Below are 20,111 nucleotides of genomic sequence, written 5' to 3' on the forward strand. Positions count from 1 at the left end.
TAGACCGAAGCCAAATCTTGAACTGAATTTATAAAATAACTATTAAACATAGAAGATATTTGATCTTTGTCTTTAATTAAAGTTCCATGTACTTGTAATTCAAACTCTTTGTCTCTTTTTTGGTCTTCTTTAAAGCTCTATTGATGTTTTCCCAAGTTTGCCTACTGTTCCCTTTAGAGTCATTTATAATATCGATAAAAAAAAAAACGTTGCTTTTGCCTTTCTCAATTCATTTACAACTTTATTACGTAACTGTTGAAAGGTTCTCCTATGATGGGCTAATCCTGACTTAATTGCAGTTTTTAGTACATGATCCCTTTGCGTCATTAGCTTCCATACTTTTACATTAAGCCAGGGCAGATTTAGCTTTTTTTCTAGAATGTGTAACAGTTTTACTGAACTAATTTTTAACACTATTAACATTGATCATTAAACTCCTAGAAGCAACCTCTAAGTCCTCTATGGACAGGATCTCACTCCATGTTAGTTGATTCAATTGGATTTCAAATTCATTGATAAACCTCTTTGGTATAATGTTTAAGACCTTTTTACTTTCTTGCTGGTATATGAACCTTTGTTTTTCGTTAATTTTCGTGATACCATTGTCAGATTATGATCCGATAGCCCCGTCAAAATGTTTTATGTTTTAGTTATTCTTTCTAGTTTATTACTAAATATGACATCGATCTGCGTCTGAGATGATGGAGTGATTCTTGTTGGACCTTGTATCAATTGTTTTAGATCAAATTGACTTGTTATATCTTTAAGTTTTTTTTCCTTTTTGACTTCTCAGTCCAATTAATGTTTAGGTCTCCAAACAGAATAGACTCTTTGTTCCTATCAAATTCTTTCAAAATATTTCTCAGGTGTTCATAAACCATACTATTTGATGACGGAGGTCTGTATATACAAATAACAGTGAATGACATGTTGGTACATAAAATTATTATTACTGCCATACATCCAGTAAATCCATACAGTTTAGTTCAATTTCATTGCAGTTTATACAGTCTTTAACATACATCAGTAGTCCACCTCCTCTGCCATTATTTCGATATTTTCCTGTTGATGAGACTGTCAGCCATGATTCCGACAAACAAAGGAAATCCATAAGTAGTTTTTCAAGTTTGTCAGTGTTTAAATGTCCCCCGAGTATCCCTTTAGCGTGTGGGTCCCATAAAACTTTATCATGATTTCTTGTTTGAAACAGCAAAAAGTTGCGTTGTTTATGAGTGGATGTTTTATCACGGACTTTTGCGATATTTGGAAGCGTTAGAAGCGCATTTGCCGGAACCGACAGACCGTTTTTTCTCTCTCCGTGGATCGAAGCCTTTTGTCTGAGAAGTCGCTTTACCATCTTTCAGTATCATGGAGTGGATAACAAACTGGCTGTGTGGATCGCAGGTAATAACATGCTGTTTACTTTGTCTACGTTGCTGTATACGTTTGTTGTCCAACAGCAACGCAGGGATAAAAATATAAACTTATGACTATGGCTTTCTGAATCATAATAGTGATCATTTCCCCTTGTTTGGCACTGATTTTAAAACAGAAACCAGGTTTAAAAACTGTCGACTTGGGGATGAGTCCCCGAGCAGCGTGTGGTGCCATATTGTCGTCCGCTTGCCAATGCCATACCCCTATGTGGAAGAACTTGACTGTTCTGCATCAAATCCAAATCCCAGCTGAACACATTTGGTGTGACTTTCAATGCAGACTTTGAGCCAATAACTCGTCACCAAACACAGATGACTTGTATATATGGGTACAGTCATTTTAGAAGAGAAAAAGGAACTTCCAAAACTGGACACAGATATAGAAACACAATTTTTTTAATATATGAATTACAAAGAACTGGCAATACTGCCAGGCCTGTCCATGAGCTTTTGAGAGCAAGCTAATTTGCAACTATTAATGTAAAATATCCTGCATTAAAAGACTGATATTATAAAAAAATCATGAATGAGTAAGGACACTTATTTACTAGGGGTGTGACAAGATTTCCTCACGCAATTGGCAGGATGGTTCCAAATGTGAGTATTTTATGTCGCATATGCTCCCTAAATATTCTCCCAGTTTTCGTTTTCATTATTGTACTGAACATGCAAAAAACTGCACAATGTGTGCAAACAGTGACCGGACCGGCCATTCGGCAACGTGATTTTCCATCCCGGAGCTCTACTTTCCCACCATTTTTTATGTCAACGTGCTAGACGAATGGGTTTCAATGTTCACGTACGTCTCTCGCGCAGCGAGTATTTACGGCGGTTCACGCTACTGGCTGATCAGCAGCTGAGATGACACAAGTACAGAATAGCAATTGCAAGTTCACGTTACATTATTTTAAATACATTCACAGACAAACCTCTTCAAAAAAAGATCATCTGTCTCTTACTTATGTGCAATGTAAACATAAAACGTGCAAAAGCATAACTGTTTCTCCGAAGGCTATTAGGGTTCAGTCAGTGGAGGAAGGAGGATTGACTTTGTGATATGATCGCCACCTCTGCTAACACGAACACTATGCAAAAGCTGTGCCTGTTAAGAGAACAAAGCATACATTTTGTGCAATTACTGCCTGTCAGTTGAGTTTGTGACAAAACATTTTGCAGTGTTTACATATTGCTGTTTTCCCGGCATAATATTATTCATTAAAATATAAGTTTAATTTGTTTCATAAAGTACAAGTTGATTTTATAATGACTGCATGTTTTGCATTTTGTGTTTTAAGGTGAATAAAAGAAAAATGTTCCCTATATGTTTCATCATTGAGGATTTCTGAAAAAAAGTCTAAAACTTGGGATAAGTGTCTCGTCACACCCCTATTTTTTCTGCTGTGTAAACTCTTTTATTGCTAAATAAACACATGACAACAGCGAAAGCATATCACATTTTTCTGGAATTAAAATCCCCATTGTTTTAAAAGCCATGGCTGTACACTGTTTAATTTTTTGTTACATTTTATTCCTTTGGCAGTCTTTATTCTAGCAAACTGTGAGTGACGGCCGTTCCAAGATGGTGGACACATCTATGTGCCCTTGGGTTTAAGGGGATGCCGTGTCTTATGTTTGGTTGTCTTTGTGCTTAGAGCTGCACAGACGGCTCAGCTGTTACTGATGTTGTGTCAGGCCTGATGTATTCAGTGGCACCAGGCTTCTCATGGTACTGTCATCAGAGATGCCGAGAGCCTTATAGAGGGCTGGCTACAGATCCCAGACTAACCCTCGCCTGACACAAAACAAAGAAAAAAGCAATTATGAAGCCTCACCCCTAACCATCACTGTTAGATCATACTAAAGATCATACTAAATCGTACAAATACGATTTAGAAATCACCTCGTAAAATAGTAACAATGTGTTGACTTTTCAGGATACAAATTTGACAATTGGGCATATAACAATTTTGTACAGGTGTCTGACAGCATGTGCTAGGCTGGGGTGTGGCAATGCAGGTTTTCTGAATTGAGATTCATATGCTGAGAGTGTGGCTATGCAAATGATCCGCAGTAAATCCGGAAAAGTATTATTGCCAGGTGTTAACACATACAAGGAATTTGGTTTGGTGTCACAAACTTCCAGTGCAGAGGTACAGACATAGCAACAGAAAGTAGAAAAACTGAAAAACACAAAAAAGGTAAAACACAGCACAGTACATGGTGTTTATAGAACAAGCTAAATTATTCTAGTAAATAATATCTATTGTCAGCAGTCTCCCGGTCGTGTATTTAGCATTTTTTAATTAAGTGAATGTTTGGCTGAAAAGATGTGTCTTTAATCTAGATTTAAATTGGGCGAGTGTGTCTGACCCTGAATAGTGTCTGGAAGGCTATTCCAGAGTTTCGGTGCTACGTATGAGAAAGCTCGACCCCCTTTGGTGGATTTAGTTATTCTAGGTGTTATCAAAAGTCCTGCGTTTTGAGATCTTAGAGAGCGTGATGGCTTTTAGTGTGATAGAAGCTCTGTTAGGTAGGTAGGGGCTAAACCCTTTAAGGCTTTATAAGTGATTAAAATAACTTTAAAGTCAATACCATACTTAATGTGTAGCCAGTGAAGGGTTGATAACATTGGGGTTATGTGATGGTATTTTCTGGTCCTGGTTAGAACTCTGGCAGCTGCGTTCTGAACTAACTGTAGTTTGTTTATTGATGATGCAGGACAAACACTAAGTAGTGCATTACATTAGTCAAGTCTTGAGATCACAAATGCATGAATAAGCTTCTCTGCGTCAGCAACACATTGAATATTTCGTGATTTGGCAACATTTCTAAGGTGGAAGAAGGCTGTTTTTGTGACATTTCGATGTGATTTCGAAATGACTGGTTGCTGTTTATTATAACGCCTAGATCTTTTACTCGATTTGTTGGAGTAACAGTGCAGAATTCAATTTGCAGGTTATAATCCGAAATATTCTGCTCACGTGTCTTTGGTCTGATTTGTAATATTACTGTTTTACTAGAATTTAAAAGAAGGAAATTACAGGTCATCCAAAGTTTTATATCTTCGATGCACTCTGCCAATTTGGATAGCTGGAAGGAATTATCTGGTCTTGATGAGATATATAGCTGAGTACCATCTGCATAGCACTTTAAGCTAATTCCATGTTTTCTAATAATGTTTCCAAGGGGCAGCATGGATATGGAGAATAGCAAGGGTCCTAAACCCGATCCCTGAGGTAATCCGTAATTTACTTGCGTTATATTTGATCCCCATTTAAATGGACAAATTGATGTCTGTCTGATAAGTAAGATCTGAAACATTTTTAGTGCCTGTCCCTCGATACCGGTGTAATTGTGTAAGCGATCTAGAAGAATGTTATGGTCTACAGCATTGGTCCCCAAACTTTTTTCTGGAAGAGCCAGATAATTCTCCCTGTCTTTAATGCCGGGTCGATTTGTAACAGAAAATTACATGGGCCGGATGTACTACTTGAATTATTGTGGAGATTTAATTATGATTTGAAATGTATTTTTTATGCCTCCTAATGGTAGAATAGTTTATTTTGTTATGCACTGTACAGACAAATGATTACTTTTCAAGAGATATAGCCTATTTAAAAGCATTGTTATTACTATCATAATGATTTTTTTTTCATATTTAGTGCTACTCAAATTCAAAACATTTACTTATGCATATTAATGAACCTTTCTCTTTCCCAACCGCTTGGCCATTTTGTCGTCTCTTTTAAATTTTCCGCTGGTTCACACGTGAGCTGTTCTATTTGTCCTAATTAACAAATAATTAGGCTACTTTAGTAACTTAGCGAAATTTGAGTCTGAAAGCCAATATTTATTTTCAAATATAGACATCATATAAGTGAAACTGTATATTTTTATGTTTTTTAATGTCTCATAGAGTGTTCACACCAAACGAGGTAAATCGCGCTATTTGCGTGTATTTGGACGCTTGAACTTTTTTAGTTTAATCGCATCATTCGCGCGTGAAATTCGCTTCATTACAGACGTGAATTTGCGTCATGGGAGGGGCTTCTGCCACTCGCTCACGGCCCTACTAGAGCAAGCTCCTGAATGGTTAACGTGGCGAAAGTTCAGAATTTTCAACTTGCGCGAATCACGTGAATGCTCAATTCGCGTCATTCACGCCGCAAGTAGGTCATCGCGTCTTTGCATTGACTTAACATGTAAATCACTCGCGCTTAACGCTTCATTCACATTTGGTGTGAACACTCTATAAGGCATTGTTCAGAGGGCCGATCCAAATCTGTGGGCGGGCCACATTTGGCCTACGGGCCGTAGTTTGGGGACCCCTGGTCTACAGTATCGAACGCAGCACTAAGGTCAAGCAGGACTAGGAGTGAGATGTTACCTTTATCTGATGCAATAAGCAGTTTGTTTGTAATTTTAATGAGCTCAGTTTCAGTGCTATGATGCGATCTAAAGCCTGACTGAAAGTTTTTGTGTATGTCATTATTTTGTAAGAAAAAGCACTACTGAGTGGACATTACTTTTTGTAGTAATTTAGACCGGTAAGGGAGATTTGAAATCAGTCTGTAGTTTCCTAGGTCATTGGGGTCTAAGTTTGGTTTCTTGATAAGAGGCTTAATGACGGCCAGTTTAAATGGTCCTGGGACATGGCCCTAAATTAATTGACGAGTTGATAATGTAATAAATGGGCTCAATTGCAACGGGTAGTAACTTTTTTAATAATTTAGTTGGTATGGGGTCTAATAAGCAAGTTGAAGGTTTAGATGTTGCAATAAGTTTAATGAAATCTTCCTGTTTTATAGGTGAAAATAAAAAAATATTTTGGGGTGATGGTTGGTACTAATTCATAGGACAGACTTGGAGGTTGAGTTTTTACTATTCTGTCTCGTATGTTTTTGATTTTCTCTGTAAAAAAATTCAAGTCTTTATTTAAATTTAAAAGACCTCTAATTGGGTTTGTTTCCATTTGCGCTCCAGTTTACATGTTTTTCTTTTAAGGGTGCGAGGGGTGCTATTGTACCATGGTGCTATGTTGTTCTCATTAATCTTTTTTGACTCCATAGGTGTGACAGCTTCTAATGTATTAGAGAAAATAGTGCCCAATTTGCTGGTCATGTCATTGAGCGATTCTGTATTTATTGGTATGGTTATTAAAGTAGACGGATATGGCAAGCTCTTTGCGAAACTATCTTTAGTAGTTGAGGTGATTGTTCTACCCTGTCGATATTGAGTTAAACGGCCAATTCCTGCAGTGCGCAGTGTACATGTTATAAGATAGTGATCAGAGACATCGTCGCTTTGAAGTATAATATCTGTATTAGTTAGATTGGCTCCGTGGGATATAATCAAGTCTAGTGCATGATTAAATGTGGTTTTGAATGAACAGGTTTGGCTCATGTTGGCTCAATACAAAGTTACCAGTTTCAACAAAAGCTAGACTACTACCTGTTGAGAGAAAGAGTCTGTCTGTCAAGTATTCACAGAAGAGATGGGTTTTAAGTCGGAAGAACGTTCCACCAAAGAGGAGTTGGGAAGGAGAATGAGCGGGAAAGTGATTTACTGCCCTTATGAGAAGGCACTTCAAGATGCCGCTCGTTCGCTGAACGCAGGGTTCTTGATGGGGTGTAGGAGGGTGTGAAGGTATGCCGGTGAAGAACCAGTGATAGTCCTGTAGGCAAGCATCAGTCACATGAATCTGATACGGGGTTCAACCGGTAGCCAGTGGAGAGAGATGAAAAGGGGTGTCACATGAACCCTATGCAGTGGCGCAAAAAGTGGGTATGTGCTATGCGCCGCACCATGGGGGGCGCCAACGCGATGGTTTAAAAGATTTGAAATAATAAAAGTTATATACATTTTTATAAAATGTATATAAGTTATTGTATATATAAAAAGTTATATACATTTACGAGGACTAACAGGCTAGGCGGCACCGGTGCCCTCATAAAAATCGTTCATATAATTTATTTAGACATAGAAGGGTAATATCGCGAGTGGGCGGGGCGCCGTGAGCAGCAGTAACGTTAGTGAGTTGTCGTTGAAATTTGAATTTGAAAAATATGGATAAACCAAAAAAGCCTTTGGGGGCTAAAAATAGAAAAAGAAAAATGGAAAAAGGAGATGGCCTGTCAAGGGATGCGACAGCAGCTAAATACGTGGATGGTGAAAGGCAACAGGTAGGATTTAAAATGTGACGTCTATTCTTGAAAATACAATATTCGTGTTAACAGACTAACGTTAGCTAGCGAGCTTGTTGAGCAACCGACCGTCGGAATCATGAATAGATTTGTTACCAAACTTGGAGGCTTGCAAATATAAATATTGACTGGCAAGTGTTTGCTAACTTAATGCAAAATAATGTTGCTGCTGATATCTACATTTAGATTTAACATAGATCTACATTAAGGTTAAACCCTATTGTACCAATGCCATGCATGACATATCTCAATTTTATTAAAGTAAGATAAGAACTGGTAAATATAGGGTAGCTCGCACAATAAATGATTAGAAGCTGGAAAACATTACTTATGCAATAAGGCTGGTTTATCATGGATTGTTTTTTACCATTAGCTTCATGTTAGCTCAGCTGTGCTGTCAGACATACAGGCTACTTTACATCTGCTGGGTGACATGGAAGCTGCAAGGGCCACATTTCTCCTTCTTTAAAGATCTGTGCTATATGTGTATGTATGTATGTATATCAGCACAGACCTTTAAAGAGAGAGAGACGTGACCCTGTAATTACTTTTCTATATGTGTGTGTGTGTGTGTGTGTGTGTGTGTGTGTGTGTGTCACATTTCTATTTTTTAAAATCCCAAATGTTAATGTAATTTCAACAGCAGCACAACCTTACTGCATAATAGTCGTCTTATCTGATGCCATCCCTAGGCTGATTGAAAAATTTAATTTAGGCTGCTATATTTAACAGCGACTTCATTTTATTCAGGTGTGAGGATGGTGGATCAGGAAAAACAGGGGAAAGCAACAGGTAGGTCTAACATTAGGTGGAAGTGTAGAGGGAGCTTGATACCAACTTGATACTTGATACCAACAGATTAATTTCTTAATATTATTAATATGGAAAAGGTAGGGGTGTAATGGTTCACAACATTCAGGGTTCGGTTCGATACGATACACTTGTGTCACGTTTCGGTACGGATCGGTACGTTTTAGATACGGCAAAAAGAAAGAAATGGCAGAGAAATTTCCATGAATATATTTTTATATTTTTGTGTTCATATAACATATAATTATGGTAGGCTTACAGTAGCTGTCTGATATACTTTTAAAATAAACCTTTATTATTTCAAGCCCATACATGATGATGTCCGGCACACTTTTATTTATCAGGGGGGGCGCCAAAACTGTTTCTGTATACCCCCCTAACACTGGGTAGTTGCGCCCCTGACCCTATGCATTGACTTTGTAGCTTTAATTCAAGTTCTTCAGTCGAGAGCAGTGAGTGGTTTTCTCTTTAATATATCACATACATATACTGTATTAGGCTTCTGTCACTTTAAAAACGAATGCTGATATACAATCTTAAGGCATAACCGACAGTTCTTACCTTTTGTTTTTGCCATAGCATTGTGTGTATTTGAGCACAAGAAGTGAACGAGAACCCCTGTTCTGTACATGCATTGCGGGTAAAATCGCTTGAAAGACTTTAAACGCATGCAAATAATACACTTCATTGCATAGCCTATTTACTGAATTACTCACAGTGCTCTCCCCATGTTGTTATGTTTTAATAACTAAGCCACTCACTTCTGGACTGAAATAGGTGGCCTGGATTGTGTGGCGATGCGGCGCTGCAGTTGGATACTGTTGAGCGAAATGAGCAAAATCATGGTATTGAACTGGTTTGAAATCTAAAATGTATCAGTTATTGACCCGCCCTGGTTTACCGTGCAACCCTATTTGTATCCATGGAACACTTTTGGAAATCAGTCCAAAATTCATATCGATTAAGACTATGTACACTGGTAACATTGGGAGTGTCCTCACGATTGATGGTGGTTTGAGTCCCTGCACCCTTTAAAGTTTAAAGAGGAGATAGGTATGTTGTATTCTTTAGCTATAATGCCTTTGCTCTATAAATTATGAGAATTATTTAACTATATCTGGGTGTAATGATTTATTTGATCTTTCTTGCTTGTGCGTTCTGACAATGTTATTGTATTTTTTAATGAAAGCAATGATGTGAAGAGTGAAGCTTTATTAGTTGTAAATTGGAATGGTGAGGTTAACTGGAGGACTGAAATATCTTGCTGTCTGTTTAGGTAATAAAGATTTTTTAAAGAGAAACTGGGTGTGTAAAAACAGTAAAAGGACGCTCGGAAAAATGGCAATGGTTACTTTCTCAAATGTCATATAGAGGACATACAGTATACTCATTATTAATAATATTGTGGCATCTTCAATATGGCATAGACTTGCATGTGTAGATCCACCAAATGGACCTCTTGTAATAATTCAGAAAGAACTGGTGGAATTTATCGCTGGGCTCCCCAAAGTGTTTTGTTCCTGCCTCAAGAAGGAGGAAAGTGGGTGATATGGGATTAGATTTAGCTTTGTTTTTAAAGCTGGGGATGCAGTTTGTTTTGGTGGGGCAGCAATGGAGTTGTGGATTGGCAGAAACCGTAGCAGCTCGCATAACAGCCTGAACACACACTTTGTATTAAGAAACTTTTTAAACTGAAAAATATTACTGAAGCTGCATGTGATTTTACAAAAAGCTGAAAAAAGCCAAGAAATGTCAAGCTTAACTAGCTTCAATTGTAACATTTGATGAGAAAACACTTTAGATTTGTTATGTGTCTGTCTTAGTTAATTTTTTGACAAAAATATTATTTCATTTGTTTTTTTCTACAATGCAAAACAGACACTTAAATGTTATTTGAACAATTTTATTTTGGTACAAGCAAAATATGCTGTTTTTATAGGAAAAACTTGTTGTTGTTAATATTGATTTTTAATTATTTATGTATTCATGTATTTTATTTACTTTTTACTTTTTAATATGTTTGTAATTGTTTAAAGAAATATTTTACCGATAGTCCTTATAGAAAATCTCTCTTTCTCGCTCTCACACACACACACACTAATCATGGATTCACACAGCAGCACTATTTATCCAGACTCCCAGCTGCAGTCATCACAAACGTCTGACAACATGAGCCTAAATCTAAATATGACCAATTCTCTCATGCCTCTCCAAGATGTACAGTATATGACTTCCTTCTCTTCAGTTAAACACAAATGAATAGTTTTGTAATATAATGTAGTTATGTAATCTACTTATATGAGGCGTAACTTGCTGAAGTTCCAAAAAGCACAAACATCCTTTATTAAAAGAATGCTAATGACTCCAGTGGATTAATACATGTCTTCTGAAGTGTAATGTTACATTTTTCAGGGAAAATCTTTTGTTTTTAAACCTGTTGAAACAAAACTAAAGGTCGAAAACTACTTGTTTGTGTTGTGCTTAGTTGTGATATATAATTGAGAAACATAAGATTTTTTTGTTCGTTTATTGGATGATCTAATGGTTGAAGTCACTTATTCACGGGTGCATGGCCGTTTTACTTTTAGACGTCATAGCACGATAGCCGGACACAAACTATTTTGTCATCAACATTATTTTGACCAGGTTTTTTCATCAACATTTATGGAATTTGGGAATTTGGGTTGGATGCTTCTTTAACATCTTACATTTAACTTTATGCATTAGAGATGTATTATAACCTTAATGTATATTTACATTCTATTTGCATGTTATGTGTATTATTGCAAATGTTTCACATTTATTGTACTTTTAAGTTTCCATTACTGACAATAATTACATGACAGTACACGTACACTGGAATTCTTCTTTGTCCACTTTAGTGACAAAGACTTTACACAGTTTTTACAGAAAATAGACTACACAAAAGGACTTTCAATTCCAAATATATATATTCTAAAAATTAATAAAAGTAAAAAAAGTATAATTCTGGGCATTATGTAAATAAGTAACATTGCTAGTTTTTGAGTATGCAAGTAATATTGCACACGTTGGTTGACTGAAGTGAGATGATAATGAATTGAATTCATTATATAGTGTTGATACTTCCCACATTATAAATGTGGCCCAGGACCACAACACCATGAAATTGAGATTTATATTATATGTATATATATATATATATATATATATATAGACTATATTAAGATATAGATTATACATAAGCTTTCCATTGATGTATGCTTTGTTAGTATATGACAATAGTTAAAACTTTTATTTTCAAAAAAAGATCACTTCGTTTGAATCATGTTTTTTGTTATGTTAACATGTTTTTATTGTGTTAGTTAGCTGTATGATTTTAATTATTATGGCTTAAATCAAAACAAACCACTTGGAATGCACAATGAAAAAAAAGATTTGTTTTTTTAAACCGAGTTATCTCATTTTGGAGATAAACTCTTCATTTGGCCAAGATACAACTTGTTGAAGACTTGGAATCTGAGGGTGCAAAAAATCATATCGAAATATTGAGGCACTGTAGCAGGCTTATGCTAGAAAGAAACAGGTTTGTTTTAACCAGGGACGTGCACAGGAATTTTGAGGGGCAGTTGCTCTGACCTGAAAAAAGGTTAACCCCCCACCCCCACAAAAAACCTCACAGGCTATAAGAAGGACTGAGAATAACAGGGTCTTTATTAAAAATATATATATAAAGAAGTAAAACACTGAAATACAGCACTCAATCACCTTAACTAGTACTAATAATAACACAGAAAAACATAACTCCCTGAAATATCTCTCCTGAATCCGCCTCTCTTCAGTGGGCATCTTGGCTTCAAACATTATCCAAAATAGTGAAAGGATTTAGGCATTTAACCATTTAGAATAAAATAATTAATGTGATGCATTGCTTCCATCATTCATTCTTGCTAAAACGAAATGTGACAACCTAACTATCAGCAGACATGTAGCTTAGTTTTACCTAATGCCTACCTACCAAAACAATAGTAGCAGGCTTAGCCTGGATTTATGAAGATTTTAATTCATTTCACAAAACTTGATGATGATGATCGTTCGTTTGTTATACATCACAAACTCACCTTTTCTGACAACGTAATAGTGGCCATTTCCATAACACCAATAAGGAGGACACTTTGCAGCATTAAGTGAGGCGAGAATAACTGCATAGGACTCAGGTGTACTCGCAACTACAATACAATTTTGTGCATCATATCGCCTACTCTGTTTTTTCAAAAATTGTCTGGCAATGAATATTTGACCTAAGCTTAAGGGAAGATGTACCTGCAGCTCGTGGGTTACTTTTGTTTTCTGTGCTGGCATGTCGCATGTCCCTTGACTACAAACGTCCACTTCACAGCGACATCCATGAAAAGTGTCTCTACAGCCTTTTTATATATAGTTGTGCTCTTTTGTCCATTCCAGATTAAATGAGGTTTCAGCAAGTTACCGTTATGATGTGACGAAGCCAGCACATGGACTCCACTTCCACGTCATGTGAAAGTGAAAGTGAAAGTGAAAGTGACCTATTTGTCAGTTATGGAGAACCATACCTGAAATTTGCCCTCTGCATTTAACCCATCCAGAGAGTAGTGAACACACGCACAGCAAGTGGTGAACACACGTACACCCGGAGCGGTGGGCAGCTATCACTGCAGCGCCCGGGGAGCAAGTAGGGGTAAGGTGCCTTGCTCAAGGGCACCTCAGTCGTTACCTGCCGGCCCTGAGGATCGAACTGGCAACCTTCTGGTCACGAGTCCGACTCTCTAACCATTAGGCCACGACTGCCCTTTGTCATGGAGGCTTGTTTACGTTTTTAACCAATGATATATCAGATATTTATTTGACACCTCTTTCAGCCAATCATTTGTTTGACTGGAGATCTTACGGCGTCAGACGCAATGCTGCTGCATCCCAATAAATGTTCCAAAGCGGGTTTTGTTTAGGCCGATTCAGCACAAAAGAAGGACAAATGAGTGTCCGGTTTGAGGCTGCCACGGACGCGGGGGCTTAAAATCCGGACTGTCCGGCCGAAATCCAGACGTATGGCGTTGAGTCGTATCACCCGATAACCGCGACAATCTCCTTCTAGGGCCGCTCATGCAGGCTCAGCTCAGGTGCCGGTCACGTGCAGTGAACAGCGTTCGCCGTTCCTCTTCTGACTTTCACTTTCGTTGCCCGAATACGGAGGTGAATGAGGCTTTTCGCGTTTTTTATCTAGACTTATGTGAAATTCTGCATTCATTGTACATGATTTATTTATTTATTTTCCACCTCGGGAGGGCAACGTGAGTCGAGAAGGGCATATGGGCAGTTGCCCGGGCAACCTGAGCAACCCCCCTGTGCACGTCCCTGGTTTTAATACTATTTGAGTTTCCAAAGGGGGGTGGATTGGAGATTTAGGACATGCTCTGAAATTCCTTAATCTTGCTCTTGAAATCTCTGGCAGAGATGTTCTAAGACTTCAATGTCAAGTCAAGTCAGCTTTATTTATATAGCGCTTTTTACAATGTTCATTGTTACAAAGCAGGTGTACAAGAAAACATTGACTATAAGTAAAACATAAAAGGTTATGGAAGTCAAAACACAGGTCAAATATCAGACACACAATAAATTCCTATATGCAGTGTTAATTAAATAAGACTATCAGATTCTAGCAGCCCCCCCGGCCAGGCAAACAGTGCATAACAGTATGCAAACGGTGGCGAGGAACCCAAAACTCCATTGGAGGAGAAAAAAAACCTCAGAGGGAAACCAGGCCTAACCAGTGGATTCCAGTTCCCCTCTGGCAAAAACTGCTGCCTCTGCACAAGCTCGACAGTGCTTGCACAACAAGGCAAAATAAAAAAAGTTAGATTTAAAATTATCATTAATAATCTAATAGCGACTGAAGTTTTGTAGAGTCGCCACGTCCTTCGTCCAGCATTTGTCAGGTCTGGGAATGGACTGCGTCCTGCCCGCTCCGGTAACCTTGGAACAATGAGACAAGACTGGCTGAGAGGAGAGTACTGTTCTGCACTCTTTGATGCAACAAATGCATCAGTTGTTATTGGAAGTGTCCCTGGTTCCGGTTGATCTAACTAGTGCAGCCTAGATCTTTGAAATATATATATTATGATAGTGTAGTGTATGCAAGATTAAAAAGATGCGTCTTTAGTCTAGATTTAAACTGACAGAGTGTGTCTGCCTCCCGGACAGTGCAGGGAAGACTGTTCCAAAGTTTAGGTGCTAGATAGGAAAAGGATCTGATCTCCTACAGGTAGCATGTATAATGCGAAGAGCATAGGCCCTTAGACTGAGCCCTGTGGTACACCGTACTGGACTTGTGATTTGCGTGATACCTCATTGTTTATTGCTACATATTGAAAACAGTCGCATAAATAAGATCTAAGCCATTTCAAAGCTATTTCCTTAATACCGACATCATTTTCGAGTCTATGTAGGAGCATGCTGTGGTCAATGGTGTCGAATGCAGCACTAAGATCTAGCAGCACCAATAAGGAGATACAACCTCGGTCGGACGCCATAAGCAGATCATTTGTAACTCTAATCAGAGCAGTCTCTGTACTGTGATGTGCTCTAAATCCAGACTGGAAACCTTCATTAATCTCATTCCTTTGGAGGAAGGAGCATATTTGAGTTGAGACTACTTTTTCCAGAACTTTAGATAAGAAAGGTAGATTCAAAATAGGTCTGTAGTTAACTAGTTCTCCAGGGTCCAGATGGTTTTTTTTGACAAGGGGCCTTATAACAGCCACCTTATATGCTTTAGGCACATGTCCTAATGTCAGAGATGAGTTAATAATGCTAAGTAGAGGATCTATAATTTCTGGGAGCATCTCTTTCAGTAGATTTGTAGGTATAGGGTCTAACATGCATGAAGTTGATTTAGATGATCTAATGATTTTAGAGAGTTCATCGTGATCTATAGTAGAAAATAAACATAATTTCTCCTTAGAGACACTGTGGTTAGTCGTTTGTTCAGCGGGATTCACTTCTGGTTGCATATTTATAATTTTTTCTCTAATATCTTGGATTTTATTTGTGAAATAGTTCATAAAATCATCACTGCTATGCTGGTATACAGAATGACGATTTATTTTTGGTTAATTTAATTTAGCCACTGTATCAAATAAAAACCTAGGGTTATGCTGGTTTTCTTCTATTAGTGATGAAATGTAGGCGGATCGAGACGTTTTTAGGGCTTTCCTGTATTTTTTTGTACTATCCTTCCAGGCAGTACGAAATACCTCTAATTTAGTTTTCTTAAAGTTGCGCTCCATTTTTCGTGTCGCTTTCTTTAGAGCCTGAGTGTGTTCATTATTCCACGGTGTCGGTCTGTCATTTTTAATCTTCTTTAAGCGCAGAGGAGCAACTATGTCTAGCGTTTCCGTGAAGGTGGCATTAATATTTTCAATGGTAAAGTCAAGATCTTCAACGTTATTACTCATGCTAGAGATTTGAGACAATTCAGGCAAATGATCAAGAAACGCACCTTTTGTAGTCGAAGTTATTGTTCTACAATATTTGTAACTTGGATTTTGATTTGCCACCATTGGGTAGTGAAGCAAGCATGATACCAGATAATGATCCGAAATGTCTTAGCTCTGCTGAAGGATTTTTTTTTACGTCGCCCACGTTTATACCGTAAGACAATATTAAATCTAAAGTATGATTACGAAGGTGAGTGGGTCCCGACACATGTTGACTAACGCCCATGGAGTTAAGAGTGTCTTTAAAAGCCATTCCTAAAGCATCTGTATCATTATCTACATGAATGTTAAAGTAGATAATGACTACTTTAACATTTAATGCCAAGTATAATCCCTGATCGTAACTGCGCTCAGATTTACCATCAGCTTTAATCATTGAGTATTCATTAAAAGTAGATTTTTCTAAAGACAAAGTGAGATGTGCTTCATCCGTGCAAATCTAAGTGCCATGGTTACTGCAAGAGCTGCTGTGGAGTTCTCAATTTCAGAACCATACACTTGCAAGAATGTTTAGGTAGTGGTTGCCAGGGCGTTGCTATATAGAAAACCTGTTGTCAATCCTCAAAAAGTGAGTGGATAAGCAGATGCCCAAAAATTATCAGAAAGATCTTAGAGCACTATTAAGGCAAGAAAGGTTCGCCATCCATCAGGATTTGTCCCAGAAGCAAATATCCAGCATGCCAGAGCGAATTGCAGAGGTTATGAAAAACAAGGCCCAACACTGTACATATTGACTCTTATTGCATATATTATGTTTTTGCCTATAAACGACAATAAAATGTAGGATATACTAACTAAAGATATGTAGAAAAATAATCTACAAATAGAGAAGCAAAACACAAAATGTATGTCAATGTACTTTTTACCACAACTGTATTCGGTATTCAGTATATATTTAACTTTACTGACTTTCTCCCAGCATAATCCATAGTGCATTATAAATGTATGGAAATGGCAGCAGTATTGGGTTTTTTGGAAAGTGGGGCAGGTTAAGTGGTTGATTGCCTATATGTGGATTGGTGCCCTGGGGCAGCGGGGCAGCTCGATGCGGCTGAAGGACACAGTGTCCTGGGTGTGGTGGTATAAAAGCCTGAGCTAATGAGTCGAACGTTGGGTCTGAAGCAGGGAATGATGGAATGAGGAGCTGGCTTCGTCAAGGCAAGAAGTTCAGACTGCCTACAGGTGTTTTGGGTGAGTTGCTCTCTGCATTCTAGGATGAAGGAGGTTGTGGCTTCATAGATGAAGGACGGATATGTATCTTTGATTGTTTTCTCTCTGTCAATTTGTCTTGTTACTGGCTGTAGATTAATCGGCAGATTCCTATCAAAACTGTATTGAAACGTATTGTCCATATGTTACATAAAAACCAGGAGATTTGTGATGTTGTACATCTTTTTTTGTGTCTGCTGCATTGAGCAGTGATTCGGCTCAATGTGGAAAAAATCCACATACTGTAAAGTAGGGAGTGGCACTAACCATCCAGTGTTTACTGTTATTATGTTTTGCATATTTGTGATGATGAAATTATTTGTATTCATTCCATTTAATCCACTTTAAATGAATTGAGAATTGCCGAGGACCGCCACTGATATATACCACATTGATTAAATACTGAGAGTAATTCACCGCTGACATATTCTGCATCCACACCTCTTGCATTTATTTCATTGCTTTAGTTTAACCGTTCTCTTCTTTCTCTCAAACCCTAACCATCCTTTCGCTGTAACACCCCCTCACTGGCCCTAGTTTGAACTGGTTTGGCCCACTTCATCGCTGAATGCTCATGTGCTGGACATGGCAGAGTGTACAGTAGCCCCAGTAGCTATGGAGGACAGTGACTGTGAAATTGACTCTGCGTCAGATGAGCAGGACTCTTTCCCTGCATCCCCCGTGTCCCCTGAACCCAGGGCTCATGCAGAGGAAAAGGTACTGATACAACCCCCTTCCTGCAATGGGTACAGATGACCTCTTACTTCTGTTTGCATTACTATGTGGTTTGTAGAATGCTCTCTTTCGTTATTAGCTGACATCTATGGTTAAAAATCATTTAAGAAGATCTCCCGGCCTAACTATTCTGGCAAGTGTGGGAGTTTCTTTAAATTGTGTCGAAAAGATTCACCATGTGATGTTATAAGATGACTGTTCCAGTGAACAGTGCCTACACTTTTTTTAACATCACAACATCACTGCACTGCATTATTTATCAGGACAGGTCCTAGAGCAGCTGGGAAATAGGATATTGTAAGGCTATCCCATTAGTTTTTTACTGTTGGGCTCTGGTACTATGCAAGAGTTGGAAATATTCAGACAGCTTTCTACGAACTTTTAACATGTTCATCTTCATTGCGATTAAGCCATGTTACATAGTTTATCAATGTGGGTCATTGTTTTTGTTCTCTTTGTGTCGTCATAATCTTCAGTTAAAATCTGAAAATGCACTTCCGTCCTGCAGTGACTACCCATCTTAAATTAAATCAGTTACATGGCTTGGCTGGAGCATCCATTAACTCCTCCCCTTTAACTGGCTGTCTTATATATCCAATCAAATTGCTGAGAAGGACGAAAGCCACGGCCATTATTTTTCCATGTTAGCATCATAAAATCAGGTGCAACGTTTGTTTTTGAGGAATGAATGTAGGTTAAAGTATGGTTCTCACTTTGAACATTTGAACATTTACATTTGGTCATTTAGCAGACGATTTTATTCAATGCGTCTTACAAAATAGGTAAACAATAGAAGCAATTGGAACAACATGAGGACAACAAAAAGCAGACATGCAGTAAAACTAGTCTCATATAGCCTATCACAGCATACAAAGCTTAGGTGTTTTTTTCTTCATGTCACATACGACTCCTCTCAAACAGCAATCTGTATGTCATAGTATTGAAACAAAAAGCAAGGCCATCCACATGACATAACACAATTGCTGTCAAAGGACAAAGGAAACATTGGGGTTTATATAAACAGTGGAACTGACACACAAGGAACTGACACACTAGCAACTGACACACAAGGAACCAGAAATCATTACAAACTAAAAGTGTATAGAACAGAGAACATATACTGTAGTACATGTGACAAGCTTCTTCACTTGCTATTAAAATGCATTTCTGCATTTATCGATTCCCAGACGATTTGCCATGGTAAGCCCAGTGACTATCAAAATATCAAAGTCACTTCTTAAAGTTGTGTAACAGTAACTGCAGTAGCTATAGTTTGTATAAGTGTATTTTGGCACGCGTACCGTGGTACATTTTTGTTAGTATGTGATTCATAATTTTGTATCCAAACACTAAAAAGCTCTTTTTTTTCTCTTCCGCAACCTTGACTTTCTGTTCATACCTGCTTTCCCGATCAAACTGCCTCACATTTTTCCCCCCTGACTTCTTTAAAAATGACTTGACCCCCCCTGACTCCAGCACCTCCCCAAAGACGACTCCGATTCAGAGCTAGAGCACATCATGGGACATCAACCTCCCAGAGATGGGCTTCATGAGGGGGATGATGAGGGTCATAGTAGACCCCACACCCCGGGAACTCCTACTTTCCTGAGGCCCACGGCGGCACCCATCGGCCCGGTAGAGTTAGACCACGATTCCATAGCAGTGGCTCAGCGGGGCCATGTGGAGTTTAGCTTGCCGTCACCCATCAGCCACTCGAGGCCTCGAAGCCCCTGGGGTTGTTTTGACCCTTATTTCGCTGAGGTAAAGCATGCTGGAATATTGAGGGTTTGGATGTGTACCGTGGTTGACTTTCTTGATGCATGATTATGGTTGTCATATAATTGTATATTTTTGGAGATACATATTCTTTGCCATTTATGGTGTACCATGTAAAATCATGGTTGATATATATAGTGTATATACTTTGGTACTGAATGATAATCTGAATTTGGTAACTTAGTACTTCCACTGTACCACACATGGGTCTTTCAAAGAGCAATGTTTCCATCGTTTCTTGGTCTGATTTATTTATTTATGTGGTCACATCATTTTGGAGCAAAAAGAAAGTAAAGTGCACCAGTACTCTTGGATGTAATAACATGTTAATCTGTCTGACTGTGTTTGATGTGTTACTTATCTTTTGAGCATTTTTTTAAGTTTCACATACACACAAAAGGATCTGTTGTTTCCACTGATCCTTGAAAATG

The 20,111-nt window shown here is 38.2% G+C and overlaps 1 protein-coding gene across 8 annotated transcripts in view; it reads left to right on the forward strand.

Moving 5' to 3' along the window:
• The window catches only part of septin4b (septin 4b), a 48,064-nt gene that overhangs the window by 19,320 nt on the left and 8,633 nt on the right, over positions 1-20,111 (forward strand). For 4 of the 8 annotated variants that reach the window (XM_079482148.1, XM_079482150.1, XM_079482149.1 and 1 more), the window contains exons 1-3: positions 17,073-17,151; positions 17,707-17,886; positions 19,381-19,665. The exons of 3 other annotated variants lie outside the window; for them this stretch is intronic. In XM_079482148.1, the coding sequence (XP_079338274.1) occupies positions 17,755-17,886; positions 19,381-19,665 (417 nt within the window). In that variant the 5' untranslated portion in view covers positions 17,073-17,151; positions 17,707-17,754. Of the gene's footprint in view, positions 1-17,072; positions 17,152-17,706; positions 17,887-19,380; positions 19,666-20,111 lie in introns of those variants that run through there. One more of the 8 variants, XM_079482152.1, reaches the window with a different exon arrangement.

This window comes from Barbatula barbatula (genome assembly GCF_947034865.1).
Source record: "Barbatula barbatula genome assembly, chromosome: 19".
NCBI lineage: Eukaryota > Metazoa > Chordata > Actinopteri > Cypriniformes > Nemacheilidae > Barbatula > Barbatula barbatula.